An 18,652-nucleotide genomic window follows, 5' to 3' on the forward strand; every position below is an offset into this window, starting at 1 on the left:
AGTAACAACAGAAATGCAGAAGACATGCTTACAGAGACTGATCCATATGCATGGCCATGAGACCGTAAGGGAGCTAACAGAAGGACATTGCAGAGGCTTTCTGGGTGTTCCAAACACTGGAGTCATTGGGGACGTTCCAGGTCGTCTTCATAGCAGTCACACTGCTCAGATTGCCAGATTTTACCAGCTGGGTCGCTAGTATTCACACCGTAGCAAAACGTCTTGCAAAGAAAATTCAGTTAAGGTAGTCCCTCCCTGTTTGTTTGTTTTCTTCAGTTTGGTTTCTAGTGAATACGACCCCTGGAGACATGTTTGCACATCTCCGGAACCACACTGATATGATATTGCTAGGATTTTTATTTTTATTTTTATATTGCAATTGATTTATTGCGATCTTTTGAGATGTGCAGCAAAGACCTGGAACGCACCCATTGCAATCAACACTGAGCTGCATGTCACTGCAACACCATCTTCTCATCATCACCTCATCCCATGCATTAAGAAGCTAGGTTCACCAGTATAACGGTAGGTAGGCTAATCATGAAAAACATGTCACTTGATCCTATATGGAAAGACATGGGAGAACACAAAAACAAACTGAAAAACATCAGTTACTTTTTCTGTCTGTAGCTGCCCACATTAATTTAAACATTTAGTTATTTTCAAACATTTTCATTATTGCTCAAATAAGGTTGTATTGTTTGTCATACACATTGAACTGAAATTCAAAGTTGCAATTTGAGGTATAAAAATCAAAATGTTAAACGACTTCTGCCTTGACTGGCCTTCCACAATTTCAAACAAAATCATTCACTTTAATACACCAATCAGGGACCAACCACTTGTCATTATCCTAATATTGCTGCAGAGCAGACCACATTAATCCATAAATCTATATTATTTGAGGGATTATAACATTAAAACTAAATACATATGTCTGATAGGATTGTACTGATGCAAAACCAAACCAACAGATCATTCTGATTTATATCCACAATGATGATGTAGAAAGATGCTTTTATCTTGAGTCTATGTAGGGTTGCAACATTTCTGGTCACTTTCCCAAAATGCCCAGATTTTCCAGAAATCCTGGTACGAGGATTCCGGACTTTCTGATTATTCCCTCCCATTTCCAGGAATCTTCCAACTGGGATTTTTGGGGACATTTTCCCAGAATTGTTCAACCCTAAATCAATGCTATTCCCTCTCTCAACTTGTTTATTCTAAGCCAACAGAACGAGTGCCAGCTAAGGACAATATAATAGAAGCTTGTGGTGATTATCATTGTCCTGTTCTGCAGCTCTTCACTAGTCAACCCTCTCCCAAACCCTCATCAGGAACTCGAGCTCTCGTGTGAAGTACCACTGCGGCTGCAGAGAGGTATCTTTGGTAGACATGTAAAGACAGTGTGAAAATGAGAGGGTATAACGCTCCCTTGGGTGGAGTTGGAGGTAAACCTGACAAAAACGTTCCTTGGCCCAGTTTAAACCTATTCCTAGACTACAAAGCACTTTGAATGGAGGTTTACCATTAAGGATGCCATAGATCAGGTGTAGGCTTAATATGGGTCCAGGAAACCGTCCCTGAATCTCTATCTACCTTGCGTATTTCTTTGAATTCTAGTCCTCATCTGAATTACAGCGCTAAAAAAGTATCATATTCAATGATAAAAAAGAACATTAATTCAGTTAAAATAGGTTATACAAGGAAACCTCTCAATATAAGGAGACTCTACTTTGTACAAAATAATTCAGCAGGACTTCAATATATTCAACATTTGAAAATAACCCAATGCATTAGCACAACTACAAGTTGAAAGGTATTTTTCACCTAGGCATGTTCATAGCAGGCCTTTTCATTTTCTTATACCTTTGGAAAATAACCAGAATTATTTATTTGAGTGCACATTTAATAAACTAAAATGTCTCAAATGTACTAAATGTCCAACCTTAAAATTCTCCTAGTTTTCATCATTATAGTATTGCACATCTAGTCAGTGTTTTCAAGAGGTTGACCAGTGTTCTACCCCTTACTGTACTTTCCAGGTCACATAATAACAACAAAGAAGTTGTTATTAGTTTGATTGATCTTTTGTAAAAGTTCCTTTAAAAAACTCATGATTGCTAGTTTTTATACATTGATTCAAATAATTGGTAACAGTATTCTATCTGATGCCATTTGAAATCAGAAAATACAACAATTCAATTAATTTAGTTTATAATTTAGTTTTGATGTATGACTGTCTCTTGGTTGTTCCATGTCAATTTTTTATGATGGTCAATCAACAAACTATAAATCAAGTTTAGGACACCCACAGTCATTACACAGTATAGTACACTGAGTGTTCAAAACATTAAGAACACCTGTGACAGACTCACCAGGTGAAAGCTTCCCTTATTGATGTCACTTGTTAAATCCACTTCAATCAGTGTAGACAATTGAGACATGGATTGTGTATGTGTGCCATTCAGAGGGTGAATGGGCAAGACAAAATATTTAAGTGCCTTTGAACAGGGTATGGTAGTAGGTGCCAGGTGCACCGGTTTGTGTCAAGAACTGCAACGCTACTGGGTTTTTCACGCTCAACAGTTTCCCATGTGTATCAAGAATGGTCTACCACCCAAAGGACATCCAGCCAACTTGACACAACTGTGGGAAGCATTGGCGTCAACATGGGCCAGCATCCCTGTGGAACGCTTTCGACACCTTGTAGAGTCCATGCCCCGACGAATTGAGACTGTTTTGAGTGCAAAAGAAGGGGGGAAGGAGGGGGTGTGTGTGTGTGTGGGGGGGGGGGGGGGGTGCAACTCAATATTTGGAAGGTGTTCCTAATGTTTGGTATACTCAGTGTATATGTACATTCAAAAACGTACCTTTTTACATCTTCTATTCAATATCATATCTTTATCTCTTTCAGACTCCAGACTTCAGTACTCCTGCCAGTAGAAGTGTTTCTCCTCCAATAGCAGCCCAAATGAACGTTTCAGCAGCATTAGAATGATTATCATGGATGTTTTAGATGTTGACCCCAAATGAGTAAAAGGCATGGTCTGTCTGATTTTTCATCTCTCTCACGTCCTTTCTCAGCTCCAACTCATTGGACAATACACAACACAACACTTCACACCTCTGTTTTTATATCAATGTCCATCTAATATATTAATATCCATCTTATTATTATATAGTTTTTTTCCCCTCTCTTACAATTGATGTTCATATGAAGTAATATAAAATAAAGGCAACTGTTGTTGTTCTGTTGGTTTAATAATATGTGTTTCCTCCCAGGTCTATAACAGACCTCAGATGTCTCGTTTTATGTCGTTTTAGAACTCTGTTGACTCGTCTCTTGGTAAAAAATAAAGTACCTTGAAATGACCTGAATTTCCAAAGTAAAACATGAGCTCAGAAAATGTCCTCTGTTCAGTCTGATGGTTAGAAAAAGGAAGAGGGTCAGCGAAGGGGGCGGTCCTTGGCTTGTAACAGGAAGTGACTTGTGGGAGAAGCTTGACGGTTAATTCACATTCAGATGGAGCAGTCCTCCCTGTCTATCGCCTTCCCTTATTTTCTCCTATCCTCCCTCGCTTATGTCCTCTCAGAGGAGGCCTCTTTTTCATTCACTCCTCTTTCTCTCCCTCCATCCCTCAGTCCTTCTCACTTGTTTATAAGGAAGCCTCCCATCCAGCGGAACTTGCAGGCGACCCACCGTCTGAGAGGGCAGAAATACTCAAAGTGGAACTGCTGGAACTCGGGCGTCTTGCGTATGTCCCGGAGGAAGGCGATGTCCAGGTCTGACTCAGTCAGCATGATGAGGAGGGAGAGCAGGGCGAAAAGCAGTCCCATGGTCACCAGGAACATACGCAACACACTCAGGATGAACTTATGCAGCTCCTGCACCTCGTTGTTAGGGAGAGACTTCCTGGTCCGACCCAGCCGAAGCACCCTGCCGTCGGGGCCGAACTCAGCCACCTGTCCCTCAGGAGTCCCGGCCTCTGACTCCTTCTCCTCTTCGATGCTGCAGGAGGCTCCATTGGGGTGGCGCGCCACGGATAGCTCCAGGCTGTGGCTGTGTTCGGCTGTGGGGGTGGGCAGCACGCTGTCCGAGGGGCAGTAGGCCTCGTCAGAGATTACCCGCTGGGATGACCCGCCCTCGCCGGCGTCTGTTGTGTGGTGACGGTGTCGCGGCATGAAGGAGTCGCCGTGGGAGACGGAACGCACGGGTGTGGAGTGGGCGGAGTCTCGTAGGGACTCCAGGCCTGAAAGTGAGAGAGGGCGAGAGAGAGTAGAAGAAACATCAAACTCAGCTGTGAAACTGATGAGCAACAACTCCTATTACACAAGTAGTGAATCCACATAACACATAGCAGTGTGCAATGGAACATAACTACACACATAGGAACTGGGGCAGAGAGATATTGTGTCTCTCAGTTCAATGTTCTGAGTTCAGATCTAGTTATTCATGTCAATCCCTGAGTCAGGAGAATTTTGGGATGAGAGGCAGGATCTACTCTGTAGCCTAGAGTGTTAATGTGAAAATAGAGTGCTCAGCCTGCCTTTAAAACGATCCAGGGGGAGAATCTGAGAGTGCTCATGGAGGATCATAGGTTTCACTCTCACACACATTCACTGTAGGCTGTAGATACTACCTTGTCCTGCTAAATATAATATGTGCCGTTGATCAAGTCTAACACAGAGGAACAAAGGTGTTCTAATACAGTAGGCCCCTCTGACCTAAATATTCATAGGTTGCACCTCCATCACTCGGTTGCGTCATGCCATTGTTATGAACATTCTCAAGCCGCCCTTTATTGGCGGCGCTATAGTGGTGCCCTAAAGTGGTGATAAGCCCAGTCATTCTGGATGGAGGCTAACGACTATGATCATTTAAAAAATCATATTACTCCAGTGCTAGCCTCTCTACACTGGCTTCCTGTTAAGGCTAGGGCTGATTTCAAGGTTTTACTGCTAACCTACAAAGCATTACATGGGCTTGCTCCTACCTATCTCTCCGATTTGGTCCTGCCGTACATACCTACACATACGCTACAGTCACAAGGCCTCCTTTTTGTCCCTAGAATTTCTAAGCAAACAGCTGGAGGCAGGGCTTTCTCCTATAGAGCTCAATTTTTATGGAATGGTCTGCCTATCCATGTGAGAGACGCAGACTCGGTCTCAACCTTTAAGTCTTTACTGAAGACTCATCTCTTCAGTAAGATTGAGTGTAGTCTGGCCCAGGGGTAAAAAGGTGAACGGAAAGGCACTGGAGCGACAAACCGCCCTTGTTGTCTCTGCCTGGCCGGTTCCCGTCTCTCCATTGGGATTCTCTGCCTCTGACCCTATTACTGTGGCTGAGTCCCTGGCTTACTGGTGCTTTCCATGCCGTCCCTAGGAGGGGTGCGTCACTTAAGTGGGTTGAGTCACTGACGTGATCTTCCTGTCCGGTTTGTCGCCCCCTCGGGCTTGTGCAGTGGAGGAGATCTTCGTGGGCTATACTCAGCCTTGTCTCAGGGCAGTAGATTGGTGGTCTGTTTATCCCTCTGGTGGTGTGGGGGCTGTGCTTTGGCAAAGTGGGTGGGGTTATATCCTGCCTGGTTGGCCCTGTCCGGGGGCATCGTCGGATGGGGCCACAGTATATCCCCCCCCCCCCCCCCCTCCCCCCCCTCTCTCAGCCTCCAGTATCTATGCTGCAATAGTCTATGTGCAGGGGGGCTAGGGTCAGTCTGTTATATCTGGTGTTATTCTCCTGTCTTATCCGGTGTCCTGTGTGACTTTAAGTATGCTCCCTCTAATTCTCTCCCTCTCTCCCTCCCCTAGGACCATGCCTCAGGACTACCTGGCCTGATGACTCCTTGCTGTCCCCAGTCCAGCTGGTCGTGCTGCTGCTCCAGTTTCCACTCTTCTGCCTGCGGCTATGGAACCCAGACCTGTTCACCGGACATGCTACCTTGTCCCAGACCTGCTCTTTTCAACTCTCTCTCTCTACCGCACCTGCTATTTCAACCTCTAAATGCCCGGCTATGAAAAGCCAAGTGACATTTACTCCTGATGTACTGACCTGTTGCAACCTCTATAACCCCTGTGATTATTATTTGACCCTGCTGGTCATCTATGAACGTTTGAACATCTTGGAGAAAAATCTGGCCTTAATGTCCATGTACTGTTATAATCTCCACCCAGCACAGCCAGAAGAGGACTGGCAACCCTTCAGAGCCTGGTTCCTTTCTAGGTTTCTGCCTTTCATGGGAGTTTTTCCTAGCCACCGTGCTTCTACATCTGCATTGCTTGCTGTTTGGTGTTTTAGCCTGGTGTGTATAGCACTTTGTGACATCTGCTGATGTAAAAAGGACTTTATAAATACATTTGATTGATTGATTGATTGACTGTTTAGTGTAAATTACACTATAGTGCCTGGAAATACGATGACATTGCTAAAGTAGTCAAATGTTTAGTATGAAACAACTTTTCCAGCATCATCATGTCGTCAAATTTACTTTAGACATGGCAATGTTGTCATTAGCTAGCAAAGTTAGTCAAAAATAGCAAGCAATGCTAACGGTAGCTAGCTAAAATCCGGTGTCCTCCCCTCAATCTTAGCTAACTAGCTAACGTTATACTGCATCTAAAGGCAATCTGGCGACATCAAAATGATTACAAATGATTTGCCAAATTTTGAATGGAATTGTATTTCTAAGCCACTGTAATGCAATTTTGATGAAATCTTCATCAGCGCTCATTGACGATGCATTGAGTAGAATGCTCAGGTGGGCATCAGTCCAAAATGAACATTCAAAAAAATATTGTGACGAACATGCAATCCATGAATACCCCAACCAATCCTCACCAAATGCTCCACCACACTGCTTCACATACACAACAGACATGCAATGCAGCCACTGATGTCACTCTACAAGATTACAAACATAAACATCCCCTTAAACCAAATCAATCATCAACTCAGAATCAAAGCCGTCTGCCATAACATTTACTTGAGACAACATTTCGCAACACCAGACCCAAACCAAATACTTCCGTCTAGCCGCATGCCATCGTTCCATCTCTAACGAAAACAGGGAATCTGAGAAGGAAGAGGTTCCTCGAAGGCTTCTTGTGTTACCCCAGACTCCCTCTCTCCAGGGTCATGGCTTCCAAAGCTGTTTCAAAGCAATGTTACTAAGATGTAACACTGGATGGAGGAATCCTGTGCCATGATGAGGTACTTGCTCTTTAAGATGTGTAAGTGTAACCCTGGATGGTTTAGTAAGGGATTCTGAATCCTGTGCCATGATGATGAGGTCCTTTACCTTTAGAGGAGCTGCCTGGCCTGCTGGAGCCATAACCAGGAGGTGGTACGCCCAGCCTGGACGAAGCCCTGGAGGCCTCTGCGGACCCAGACCCGGGGGCTGAGGGTGCCCTGGGCAGGGCAGGGAAGATGGGCATGGCCCCCAAAACCTTGCCCATGAGTCTGGGCCCCAGCTGGAGGACGCGGACCTTCACATCACGGTAGCAGTGGTTGATCATAAACAGATGCACATTCACCTTGGTCTCGATCCGGATCAGGCATTTCACCATGGTGGCTGATGAAGGAGCGAATAAGCGCACTGTACCTGCGTCCAAGTTACTACGGTCCTACAACTGCCCTATTGCGTCCTACCACCGTCATACAACTGCCCTACCACCGTCCTATCACCCTGTCTGCTCTACTGTTGTCCCTTGTCCCCTGTCTGCTGTTGTCACCTATCCCTTGTCCTTGTGACTGGCGATGGCTGGCTGGCTGGCTGGCTACACTACACCACTCTGTCTCTATGACAGCCAGCCAGGCAGGCTGGGAGTAGGAATGTGGCCTACTTGTAGTGTGGTTATCCTACCCCCCACCCCCTAACACTACTACCCTTCTACCCCTGTGCTCCATAGTGACATTCATGGAGAGGCCCTGACAGGGGGGCTATTTTTAGTCTGGATATTATTACCACTGTAGATACCAATGAAGAACAGGAGGGGTTTGGACAGGGTTGGAGGGGTGCAATATCAGGACCTGTCATTGTACAATACAATGCAACAGACATCTTGTAGGGAAGTTGCTACTTCAAGTTCCTGTTTATACTGTCAAAGGGACTGAATGCTCTTTACAAACAGCAAGGTGACATTCTCCTGCCACAATAATACCTGAGTCACAGCAACTCATGAGAGGATTGCAAGAAGGACAAAGGAGAATAGATGATTGGTGCAGCCTTTGGTGTGTGTGTGTTTGTGTGTGTGGATTATGGATAAGCCTGAATGACACACACAACTGTTGCTCTGCTCTCATAGCAAAGGTACTCAGGTTACTGCTCAAAACAAGCTTTGTGCGTCAGTGTGTGTGTGTGTGTGTGTGTGTGTTAAAATCCCCCAGAATAGAGGCACTACAAGGCTATAATCCATTCAGACACAGAGCACGGAGGACATCCTCCAATCAGCTTTCTGAAATGATCCTAGACTATTCACATCATCTAACAGAACTCTGCATTCAACAATGACGCACAACCAACCATATTCCCTTTGGAGGAACATGGCAATACAGACCTCAGAAACCTATGTCTTTTAAAGCAGTGAAGTACCATAGCAGTATAGACCAAATAAATGTTTAAATCTTATGGCAGCTGCTTTGTAAGGCACTTCTAAAGAAAATGTAGGGTTTAAAGTAGCTGCTAGATGCAATATGGGACCAGTTTACTCCTGGACTAAAATGCACTTTCAATGGAGATTATTCATTGAGCAAACTTTTCAATCCAGGAGTAGGCTTTATCTGGGTCTGGCAAACTGGCCAGATGTGTGCTATTTTCTATGTGTACAGTAAATTATTGTAACTGATGTGTGTGGAGAGGGGCCAGTGTGTGTTTTACCCTCCATGATGGAGATGTGTACAGCTCTCCGTCTTTGTCGGGGGACACTGGTCAGCCTCGGGCCGTGGGTGATGGACGGACAGCTCCTACTGGGCACCAGACCAGCCCTGTGGACACGTTACATTCTGGGGTTACAGGCATACGCTCTTTGAAAAAAGTTTATTCAGCTGGCCCCATAGGAGAACCCTTTTTGATTCCAGGTAGAACCATTTTTGGTTAAAGGTAGAACCCTCTGTGGAAAGGGTTCTACATGAAACCGAAAAGGGTTCTACCTGGAACCAAAAGGGTTCTACCAAAAATAGTTATTCAAAAGGTTATCCTATGGGGACAGCCGAAGAACCCTTTTAGGTTCTAGATAGCACCTTTTGTTCTAAGAGCGTAGGATGATATATAGTGGAGGTCATTTAGCTGACACTTTTATCCAAAGGGAATCACAGTCAGGTAACATATAGTGTATATTCAGTATGTGGGCCATGTGGAAATCACACCATCTAGAGTTGTAAGCAACATGCTCAAACTAAATGCCATGGGCAGCCCAATTCGGATCTTTTTTTCCAATAATTGGTCTTTTGACCATTCAGATCAGCTCTGAAAAAGATCTGATGTGAAAAGATCTGATGTGACTGGTCAAAAAACCAATGAGTGGAAAGAAAATCAGAATTGGGCTGCCTGTCTAAACGCAGACATGGTGTAACTCAGACATCAAACTAACTTCCATGGTGTAACTCAGACATCAAAAGCACCAAGGCTCACCTGTGAATCTCTGGAGGTTCACGTTTTATTTTGGCACTTTGCTCCATCACTTCTTTAGCAACCCTGCCACTGAGAGACAACACAGAGACAAAACATAACACTCAGCTGTGCATTATCACCAAAAACTGAACTGAAGGATCTTCAAAACATTTGTATTGACCTTTACTTATAGCCAGTACATATATTTACCTGTATCTGAATCTACTTCCTTTGAAGAACAGATTACTGCTGGACACCGTTCTGACCTGGCTGGACTTTTCCAACCTGTGGGTGATCAGAGACAAAGAGATTTAGCAATGTAATAATAGCACCTACATTGTATCATATATTGATTGATTAATTGATTAAATGACTGATGGTCAATGTAACTCACTTGTAGAAAGCCTGATTCTCAACTCCACACTTCCACAGGTGTTTACAGGCCTCAGGTGTAGGTGCAAAATACGTCAAGATGATCTTCTTGTCCTGCAGTGAGTATGCACATGTAGGTATGAGTATGCACATCTGAGTATGACAGAGAGTATGCACATACACAATGAGTACAGTCTCAATTTCTTGTATTTCACATCTTCTGACTTGGCTAGCAAAACCATAGAAATAGAATGAATAGAATGTGCTTGGAAGGTCTAACTCTGGCATTTGACTGGTAAACTCATTGGTACACTTGCAATGGCTGCCTGGTATTGTGATGCAATAATTTTTGAATGTTCTATCAACTGATGCTGGATTGCCATGGTAATGCAGAATGTTCATTCAAATTATGCTAACTGATGTGGCTCATGCAATGTAATTACATTTTTGTAATGCCAGTTGAGTTGACTCAACAAATCACAGCACAGATTGAAGGGTACACTTCCTGCTTTTACTTCCTGGCATGGGTACACTCAAAATGGCTGCCAGTCTACCCATTATGCCATCATTGACTTGAATGTAGACACCATTTCTATTCATTCTATTTCTATGAACGAGACCACAATGAGTACACATTCATCTATCAAAAGCAGTAATGGACCCACATCTTATGTCCAGTTAAGTCAATAACTTCTCTATTACGGGTAAATTACATCTTCTCCCCAGAGGCCATTTCCAATGCATAAAACAGGTTTATCTACATAAATTCCAGAGCAGAAAGGAACCCATTTTAATAACGCATGTCATGGAACCCACCTCTTTCTGATTTGCATATATATGGAATGTCTTTGCCTCAAACTTCAGCTTTGTCACCTCGTCCCTACCCACCAAGACAAAACAAGACCAGTCAGAACCGAACAGAACAGTGAGAAGCGGTGAAATATTCATTGTGACCAACTGGCAGATTAGAACAGCTCTGTTTTACAGTCAGGAGGAGGGACAAATGGGTTTAGGTCTGTGACTGTGGGATTCTAGACTGCCAAGTTAAATAGAACAAAAGCTAACGACAAGCAAGCCAAACGTCGCAAGTTTTATGCAACTAAACTCAGCAAAAAAAGAAACGTCCTCTCACTGTCAACTGCGTTTAGCAAACTTAACATGTGTAAATATTTGTATCAACATAACAAGATTCAACAACTGAGACATAAACTGAACAAGTTCCACATACATGTGACTAACAGAAATAGAATCATGTGTCCCTGAACAAAGGGGGGGTCAAAATCAAAAGTAACAGTCAGTTTCTGGTGTGGCCACCAGCTGCATTAAGTACTGCAGTGCATCTCCTACTCATGGACTGCACCAGATTTGCCAGTTCTTACCCCACTCTTCCACCAAGGCACCTGCAAGTTCCCAGACATTTCTGGGGGGAATGGCCCTAGCTCAATGGGATTGAGATCCGGGCTCTTCGCAGGCCATGGCAGAACACTGACATTCCTGTCTTGCAGGAATTCACGCACAGAACAAGCAGTATGGCTGGTGGCATTGTCATGCTGGAGGGTCATGTCAGGATGAGCCTGCAGGAAGGGTACCACATGAGGGAGGAGGATGTCTTCCCTGTAACGCACAGTGTTGAGATTGCCTGCAATGACAACAAGCTCAGTCCGATGATGCTGTGACACACCGCCCCAGACCATGACGGACCCTCCACCTCCAAATCAATCCCACTCCAGAGTACAGGCCTCGGTGTAACGCTCATTCCTTCGACGATACACGCAAATCCGACCATCACCCCTGGTGAGACAAAACCGCGACTTGTCAGTGAAGAGCACTTTTTGCCAGTCCTGTCTGGTCCAGCGACGGTGGGTTTGTGCCCATAGGCGACGTTGTTGCCGGTGATGTCTGGTGAGGACCTGCCTTACAACAGGCCTACAAGCTCTCAGTCCAGCCTCTCTCAGCCTATTGTGGACAGTCTGAGCACTGATGGAGGGATTGTGCGTTCCTGGTGTAACTCGGGCAGTTGTTGTTGCCATCCTGTACCTGTCCCGCAGGTGTGATGTTCGGATGTACCGATCCTGTGCAGGTGTTGTTACACGTGGTCTGCCACTGCGAGGATGATCAGCTGTCAGTCCTGTCTCCCTGTAGCGCTGCCTTAGGCGTCTCACAGTACGGACATTGCAATTTATTGCCCTGGCCACATCTGCAGTCCTCATGCCTCCTTGCAGCATGCAAGTCCTCATGCCTCAGGTACTCCTGAGTGGCGCAGTGGTCTAAGGCACTGCATCGCAGTGCAAACTGTGCCACTAGAGATCCTGGTTCGAATCCAGGCTCTGTCGCAGCCGGCCGCGACCGGGAGACTCATGGGCGGCGCACAATTGGCCCAGCGTCGTCCAGGGTAGGGGAGGGAATGGCCGGCAGGGATGTAGCTCAGTTGATAGAGCATGGCGTTTGCAACGCCAGGGTTGTGGGTTCGATTCCCACGGGGGGCCAGTATAAAAAAAAAATATGTATTCACTAACTGTAAGTCGCTCTGGATAAGAGCGTCTGCTAAATGACTAAAATGTAAATGTAAGGTATGTTCACGCAAATGAGCAGGGACCCTAGGCATCTTTCTTTTGGTGTTTTTCAGAGTCAGTAGAAAGGCCTCTTTAGTGTCCTAAGTTTTCATAACTGTGACCTTAATTGCCTACCATCTGTAAGCTGTTAGTGTCTTAACAACCGTTCCACAGGTGCATGTTCATTAATTATTTATGGTTCATTGAACAAGCATGGGAAACACTGTTTAAACCCTTTACAATGAAGATCTGTGAAGTTACTTCGATTTTTATGAATTATCTTTGAAAGACATGGTCCTGAAAAGGGGACGTTTCTTTTTTTGCTGAGTTTACTTCACACGTACATCTCTTACATTTTATGCAACTATTTCTGGCTGTGAAACAATGAAGGCTTGACAAAAGTTATTACTATGCTAACCATATTATTACTCACCACTTGAGGAAATGGACTCTCCTGTTCCCCTGCAGGACAGTGAAGCCAAACGGAGTGAAGGCTAGGAAGGCAGGGTTCCCTGACACATCCTGACACAGACACAACACTAGTATTGAATACACTGTATTGTATTGTGTTCGGTGTATGTTGTTGTACAGATGTCGGATCTTAACTTGATCAGTCTTTTGTCACAGAAAATTTTCCTGCTGCATCAGGAATTTCAAATGAGCCTTGTGAGTCCCTGAAAAATAGTGTTTTTCTTTCTCTCCATGCAGGGGCAGTCGAGTCATTAGGATCAGGACTTGCTATCAAAATCATTTTCTCTCTCTCTCGCTCAAACTCTAGGCCTCGGTCCTATTACTGCAACATTCAAACGTACAACAATGTATCTGAAATGCAGCCATACACATCAACAACCATCGTTTCATATAGCTTCATAACACTAGATAGATATTGGTCTCCACTAGGCTACCAAATACAAGTGTCAAGTGTAGCCTAAGGTTACGAATCAACTGTCAAAATGTAGTTCAATCGTGGCCTGTGTCCATTTATTATAATCCACATAAGAATTCACACGAGACACGCTGTAGCCTGCAAGTAGCCTACATAAGATACACTGTAGATACGGTACTGTATTGTATACAAACACCACTTCCAGCTGTCCCCTGGCGGCGATTTTAATATTTCTTCATATATTCAAATCCTCCTGCTGCAGGATTATTTTCCTCTTGCGACGAAATGGGTCAAATTAAGATCCAACATCTGTATGCAATATACAACTGGCCTCACAAACGGAATAGCAAAGAAATCATATCGTATTGAATGAGATTCAGACTGTCCTGGAATCATTAGAGAGCTGAAATGACTCTGCCAGTCCAGAGCTATAATGGACCCGTTTGTACCTTGCAGGGGTGAGGGTCCACACCATACGTCTCCAGCTCCTGGGCCTTCTGCAGGAAGTTCAGCTCTGACTCCTCTGGAGTCTGTCCTCTGGGACATGAGAACACAACATCAGTCTACAGGACTCATCAGATTACTGTGGGGGTGGGCTGTGTGATGATGGATGAAAAAGGTTCCAGTGGTGAGCTAATGATTTGGAAAGTGAATTTTGTTTCATTCAGTTCAGTGAAGAGATGAGCGAGACCAACACTAGAGGGCAGCAGAGGTAAGATCCTGAAGGTGGTCTACAGTAGAGGCTGTATATATGGATACTGCATGTACTGAGAGAGAGACTCTTGAGGGTGATGTGATGTTCAGCTGACTGGCAGGGTTGTCCCAGGTTGCCACAAACTAATGACACAGCAGTACAGTACTGAGAAATACACACACACACTCTTAAGGTCACTGCGGTCCCTTCACCCACTATCCATAAGCAGGAACAGTTGGACAAATAGCAGCTAGGAAAATATAGTATATTCAGCATATCATGTGGATATGAAATTGCATACCTATGGCTTAGCTAGGGTCATGCATAATGTATCTCATCACAATATCTATTTTCATCATGGATGTAATATTCTATCTAGGAGAGATAGAATAATCTTGCATCAAATTAGGCCCACAATCACTATGCTGATGATGGCACTATAATCAATGACAAGCGCTATGTTGAATATCGAGATCGAGAGAGAGAGAGAGAGAGAGAGAGAGAGAGAGAGAGAGAGAGAGAGAGAGAGAGAGAGAGAGAGAGAGAGAGAGAGAGAGAGAGAGAGAGAGAGAGAGAGAGAGAGAGAGAGAGAGAGAGAGAGAGAGAGAGAGAGAGAGAGAGAGAGAGAGAGAGAGAGAGAGAGAGAGAGAGAGAGAGAGAGAGAGAGAGAGAGAGAGAGAGAGAGAGAGAGAGAGAGAGAGAGAGAGAGAGAGAGAGAGAGAGAGAACCGGAGGCTAGTGGGATGGATGATGTCTAAGTTCAGAATCAGGTGTGCATGGAGACTATAGACAGAGACTGAGTGAACTATGTGTCACCTTACATCAGTTCTGTCTTGTGGATGTCAGAGATGCGTCTCTCCAGCTTCTCTGAGTGTTTAGGGAAGAACTGGAACTTAGAGCTGTAGCCCTCAGGATGCTTTCCAGGATCGTAGTCACCAACCTCAGCTGGGGGAGTAGTGAGAACACAGGAGACAACAGACACAACTTTACCTGTGATGTCTGCAACACACACACAAATACATTACTGGGAAGACCTATGTAACCAATATGACATAAAGCATAGTGACCTGGCTGTCATACAGTGGGGAAAAAAAGTATTTAGTCAGCCACCAATTGTGCAAGTTCTCCCACTTAAAAAGATGAGAGAGGCCTGTAATTTTCATCATAGGTACACGTCAACTATAACAGACAAAATGAGAAAAAAAAAATCCAGAAAATCACATTGTAGGATTTTTTATTAATTAATTTGCAAATTATGGTGGAAAATAAGTATTTGGTCAATAACAAAAGTTTCTCAATACTTTGTTATATACCCTTTGTTGGCAATGACACAGGTCAAACGTTTTCTGTAAGTCTTCACAAGGTTTTCACACACTGTTGCTGGTATTTTGGCCCATTCCTCCATGCAGATCTCCTCTAGAGCAGTGATGTTTTGGGGCTGTCGCTGGGCAACACGGACTTTCAACTCCCTCCAAAGATTTTCTATGGGGTTGAGATCTGGAGACTGGCTAGGCCACTCCAGGACCTTGAAATGCTTCTTACGAAGTCACTCCTTCGTTGCCCGGGCGGTGTGTTTGGGATCATTGTCATGCTGAAAGACCCAGCCACGTTTCATCTTCAATGCCCTTGCTGATGGAAGGAGGTTTTCACTCAAAATCTCACGATACATGGCCCCATTCATTATTTCCTTTACACGGATCAGTCGTCCTGGTCCCTTTGCAGAAAAACAGCCCCAAAGCATGATGTTTCCACCCCCATGCTTCACAGTAGGTATGGTGTTCTTTGGATGCAACTCAGCATTCTTTGCACTCCAAACACGACGAGTTGAGTTTTTACCAAAAAGTTCTATTTTGGTTTCATCTGACCATATGACATTCTCCCAATCCTCTTCTGGATCATCCAAATGCACTCTAGCAAACTTCAGACGGGCCTGGACATGTACTGGCTTAAGCAGGGGGACACGTCTGGCACTGCAGGATTTGAGTCCCTGGCGGCGTAGTGTGTTACTGATGGTAGGCTTTGTTACTTTGGTCCCAGCTCTCTGCAGGTCATTCACTAGGTCCCCCCGTGTGGTTCTGGGATTTTTGCTCACCGTTCTTGTGATCATTTTGACCCCACGGGGTGAGATCTTACGTGGAGCCCCAGATCGAGGGAGATTATCAGTGGTCTTGTATGTCTTCCATTTCCTAATAATTGCTCCCACAGTTGATTTCTTCAAACCAAGCTGCTTACCTATTGCAGATTCAGTCTTCCCAGCCTGGTGCAGGTCTACAATTTTGTTTCTGGTGTCCTTTGACAGCTCTTTGGTCTTGGCCATAGTGGAGTTTGGAGTGTGACTGTTTGAGGTTGTGGACAGGTGTCTTTTATACTGACAACAAGTTCAAACAGGTGCCATTAATACAGGTAACGAGTGGAGGACAGAGGAGCCTCTTAAAGAAGAAGTTACAGGTCTGTGAGAGCCAGAAATCTTGCTTGTTTGTAAGTGACCAAATACTTATTTTCCACCATAATTTGCAAATAAATTCATTAAAAATCCTACAATGTGATTTTCTGGATTTTTTTTTCTCAATTTGTCTGTCATAGTTGATGTGTACCTATGATGAAAATTACAGGCCTCTCTCATCTTTTTAAGTGGGAGAACTTGCACAATTGGTGGCTGACTAAATACTTTTTTCCCCCACTGTAAACCACATGTATTATAGTCATGGTATATGCCAGCAGAGCTTCTCTTCTATATCTTTGCTACAGGTTAACCAGGCTCTTCTACTGCTGTTCTTTCATGCAGCCCTGAGATTCTGTAAGAGCCAGGCTCAGACAATCAGACAATGGCGGCCTTGTTTCTGTGTGGCAGGGGAGCAGGAGAGCCTTAAATCAGCTGTCTGAATGCCAATGAGGCTGCTGCTACAGGGCTGGAGGCTACAGTGGGAGCTCTAGACCTATACCTCCACCCCACTACCTCACCTCACACACTCACATCACAATGAAAAGTACAACAGTAGGTGACAGTGGTATTTTTCCATTAAGTCTTATAACAAACACCTTTAGGCAAGAAATACATGGGGTATAAATGTACAAAAGGAATTATGTGTTGCTGTATTCCGTTTACCTTGTAGTATGTAGGCAGCCAACATGGCAGCATCTGACGTCTTACACAGGAGACGGCCATGGTACAGATCTCTCTTGATCTGTAGGAAGACTAGATATCTGCAAAGGAATATCAGAAACAGTGTGTTTTTTGGTCCACTCCAAACAAGCAAAGAGATGTACTGAACCTAAACGATTACGATTTGTTTCCTTTCTCTCATTTCTTTCATTCCATTTGTAGCTACAGTGGGGAAAAATAGTATTTATTCAGCCACCAATTGTGCAAGTTCTCCCACTTAAAAAGATGAGAGAGGCCTGTAATTTTCATCATAGTTACACGTCAACTATGACAGACAAAATGAGATTTTTTTTTCCAGAAAATCACATTGTAGGATTTTTAATGAATTTATTTGCAAATTATGGTGGAAAATAAGTATTTGGTCAATAACAAAAGTTTCTCAATACTTTGTTATATACCCTTTGTTGGCAATGACACAGGTCAAACGTTTTCTGTAAGTCTTCACAAGGTTTTCACACACTGTTGCTGGTATTTTGGCCCATTCCTCCATGCAGATCTCCTCTAGATCAGTGATGTTTTGGGGCTGTCGCTGGCAACACAGACTTTCAACTCCCTCCAAAGATTTTCTATGGGGTTGAGATCTGGAGACTGCGGCTAGGCACTCCAGGACCTTGAAATGCTTCTTACGAAGCCACTCCTTCGTTGCCCGGAGGCGGTGTGTTTGGGATCATTGTCATGCTGAAAGACCCAGCCACGTTTCATCTTCAATGCCCTTGCTGATGGAAGGAGGTTTTCACTCAAAATCTCACGATACATGGCCCCATTCATTCTTTCCTTTACACGGATCAGTCGTCCTGGTCCCTTTGCAGAAAAACAGCCCCAAAGCATGATGTTTCCACCCCCATGCTTCACAGTAGGTATGGTGTTCTTTGGATGCAACTCAGCATTCTTTGTCCTCCAAACACGACAGAGTTGAGTTTTTACCAAAAAGTTCTATTTTGGTTTCATCTGACCATATGACATTCTCCCAATCCTCTTCTGGATCATCCAAATGCACTCTAGCAAACTTCAGACGGGCCTGGACATGTACTGGCTTAAGCAGGGGGACACGTCTGGCACTGCAGGATTTGAGTCCCTGGCGGCGTAGTGTGTTACTGATGGTAGGCTTTGTTACTTTGGTCCCAGCTCTCTGCAGGTCATTCACTAGGTCCCCCCGTGTGGTTCTGGGATTTTTGCTCACCGTTCTTGTGATCATTTTGACCCCACGGGGTGAGATCTTGCGTGGAGCCCCAGATCGAGGGAGATTATCAGTGGTCTTGTATGTCTTCCATTTCCTAATAATTGCTCCCACAGTTGATTTCTTCAAACCAAGCTGCTTACCTATTGCAGATTCAGTCTTCCCAGCCTGGTGCAGGTCTACAATTTTGTTTCTGGTGTC

At 44.4% G+C, this 18,652-nt stretch overlaps 1 protein-coding gene across 1 annotated transcript; it reads right to left on the reverse strand.

The window, feature by feature from the left end:
- Nucleotides 1-3,597: 3,597 nt before the first annotated feature.
- On the reverse strand, nt 3,598-17,315 carry LOC311106316 (FERM domain-containing protein 5-like; the record flags this gene model as incomplete). The annotated part of the gene is made up of 10 exons (XM_084188428.1): nt 3,598-4,253; nt 8,877-8,983; nt 9,630-9,698; nt 9,819-9,893; nt 10,003-10,094; nt 10,797-10,860; nt 12,966-13,054; nt 13,868-13,955; nt 14,933-15,056; nt 17,218-17,315. Coding segments are annotated over 10 exons (1,408 nt in total), but the record flags the coding sequence as incomplete, so codon positions are not given.
- Nucleotides 17,316-18,652: the final 1,337 nt, after the last annotated feature.

Source organism: Coregonus lavaretus (genome assembly GCF_964263955.1).
Source record: "Coregonus lavaretus genome assembly, contig: HAP1_SCAFFOLD_275, whole genome shotgun sequence".
NCBI lineage: Eukaryota > Metazoa > Chordata > Actinopteri > Salmoniformes > Salmonidae > Coregonus > Coregonus lavaretus.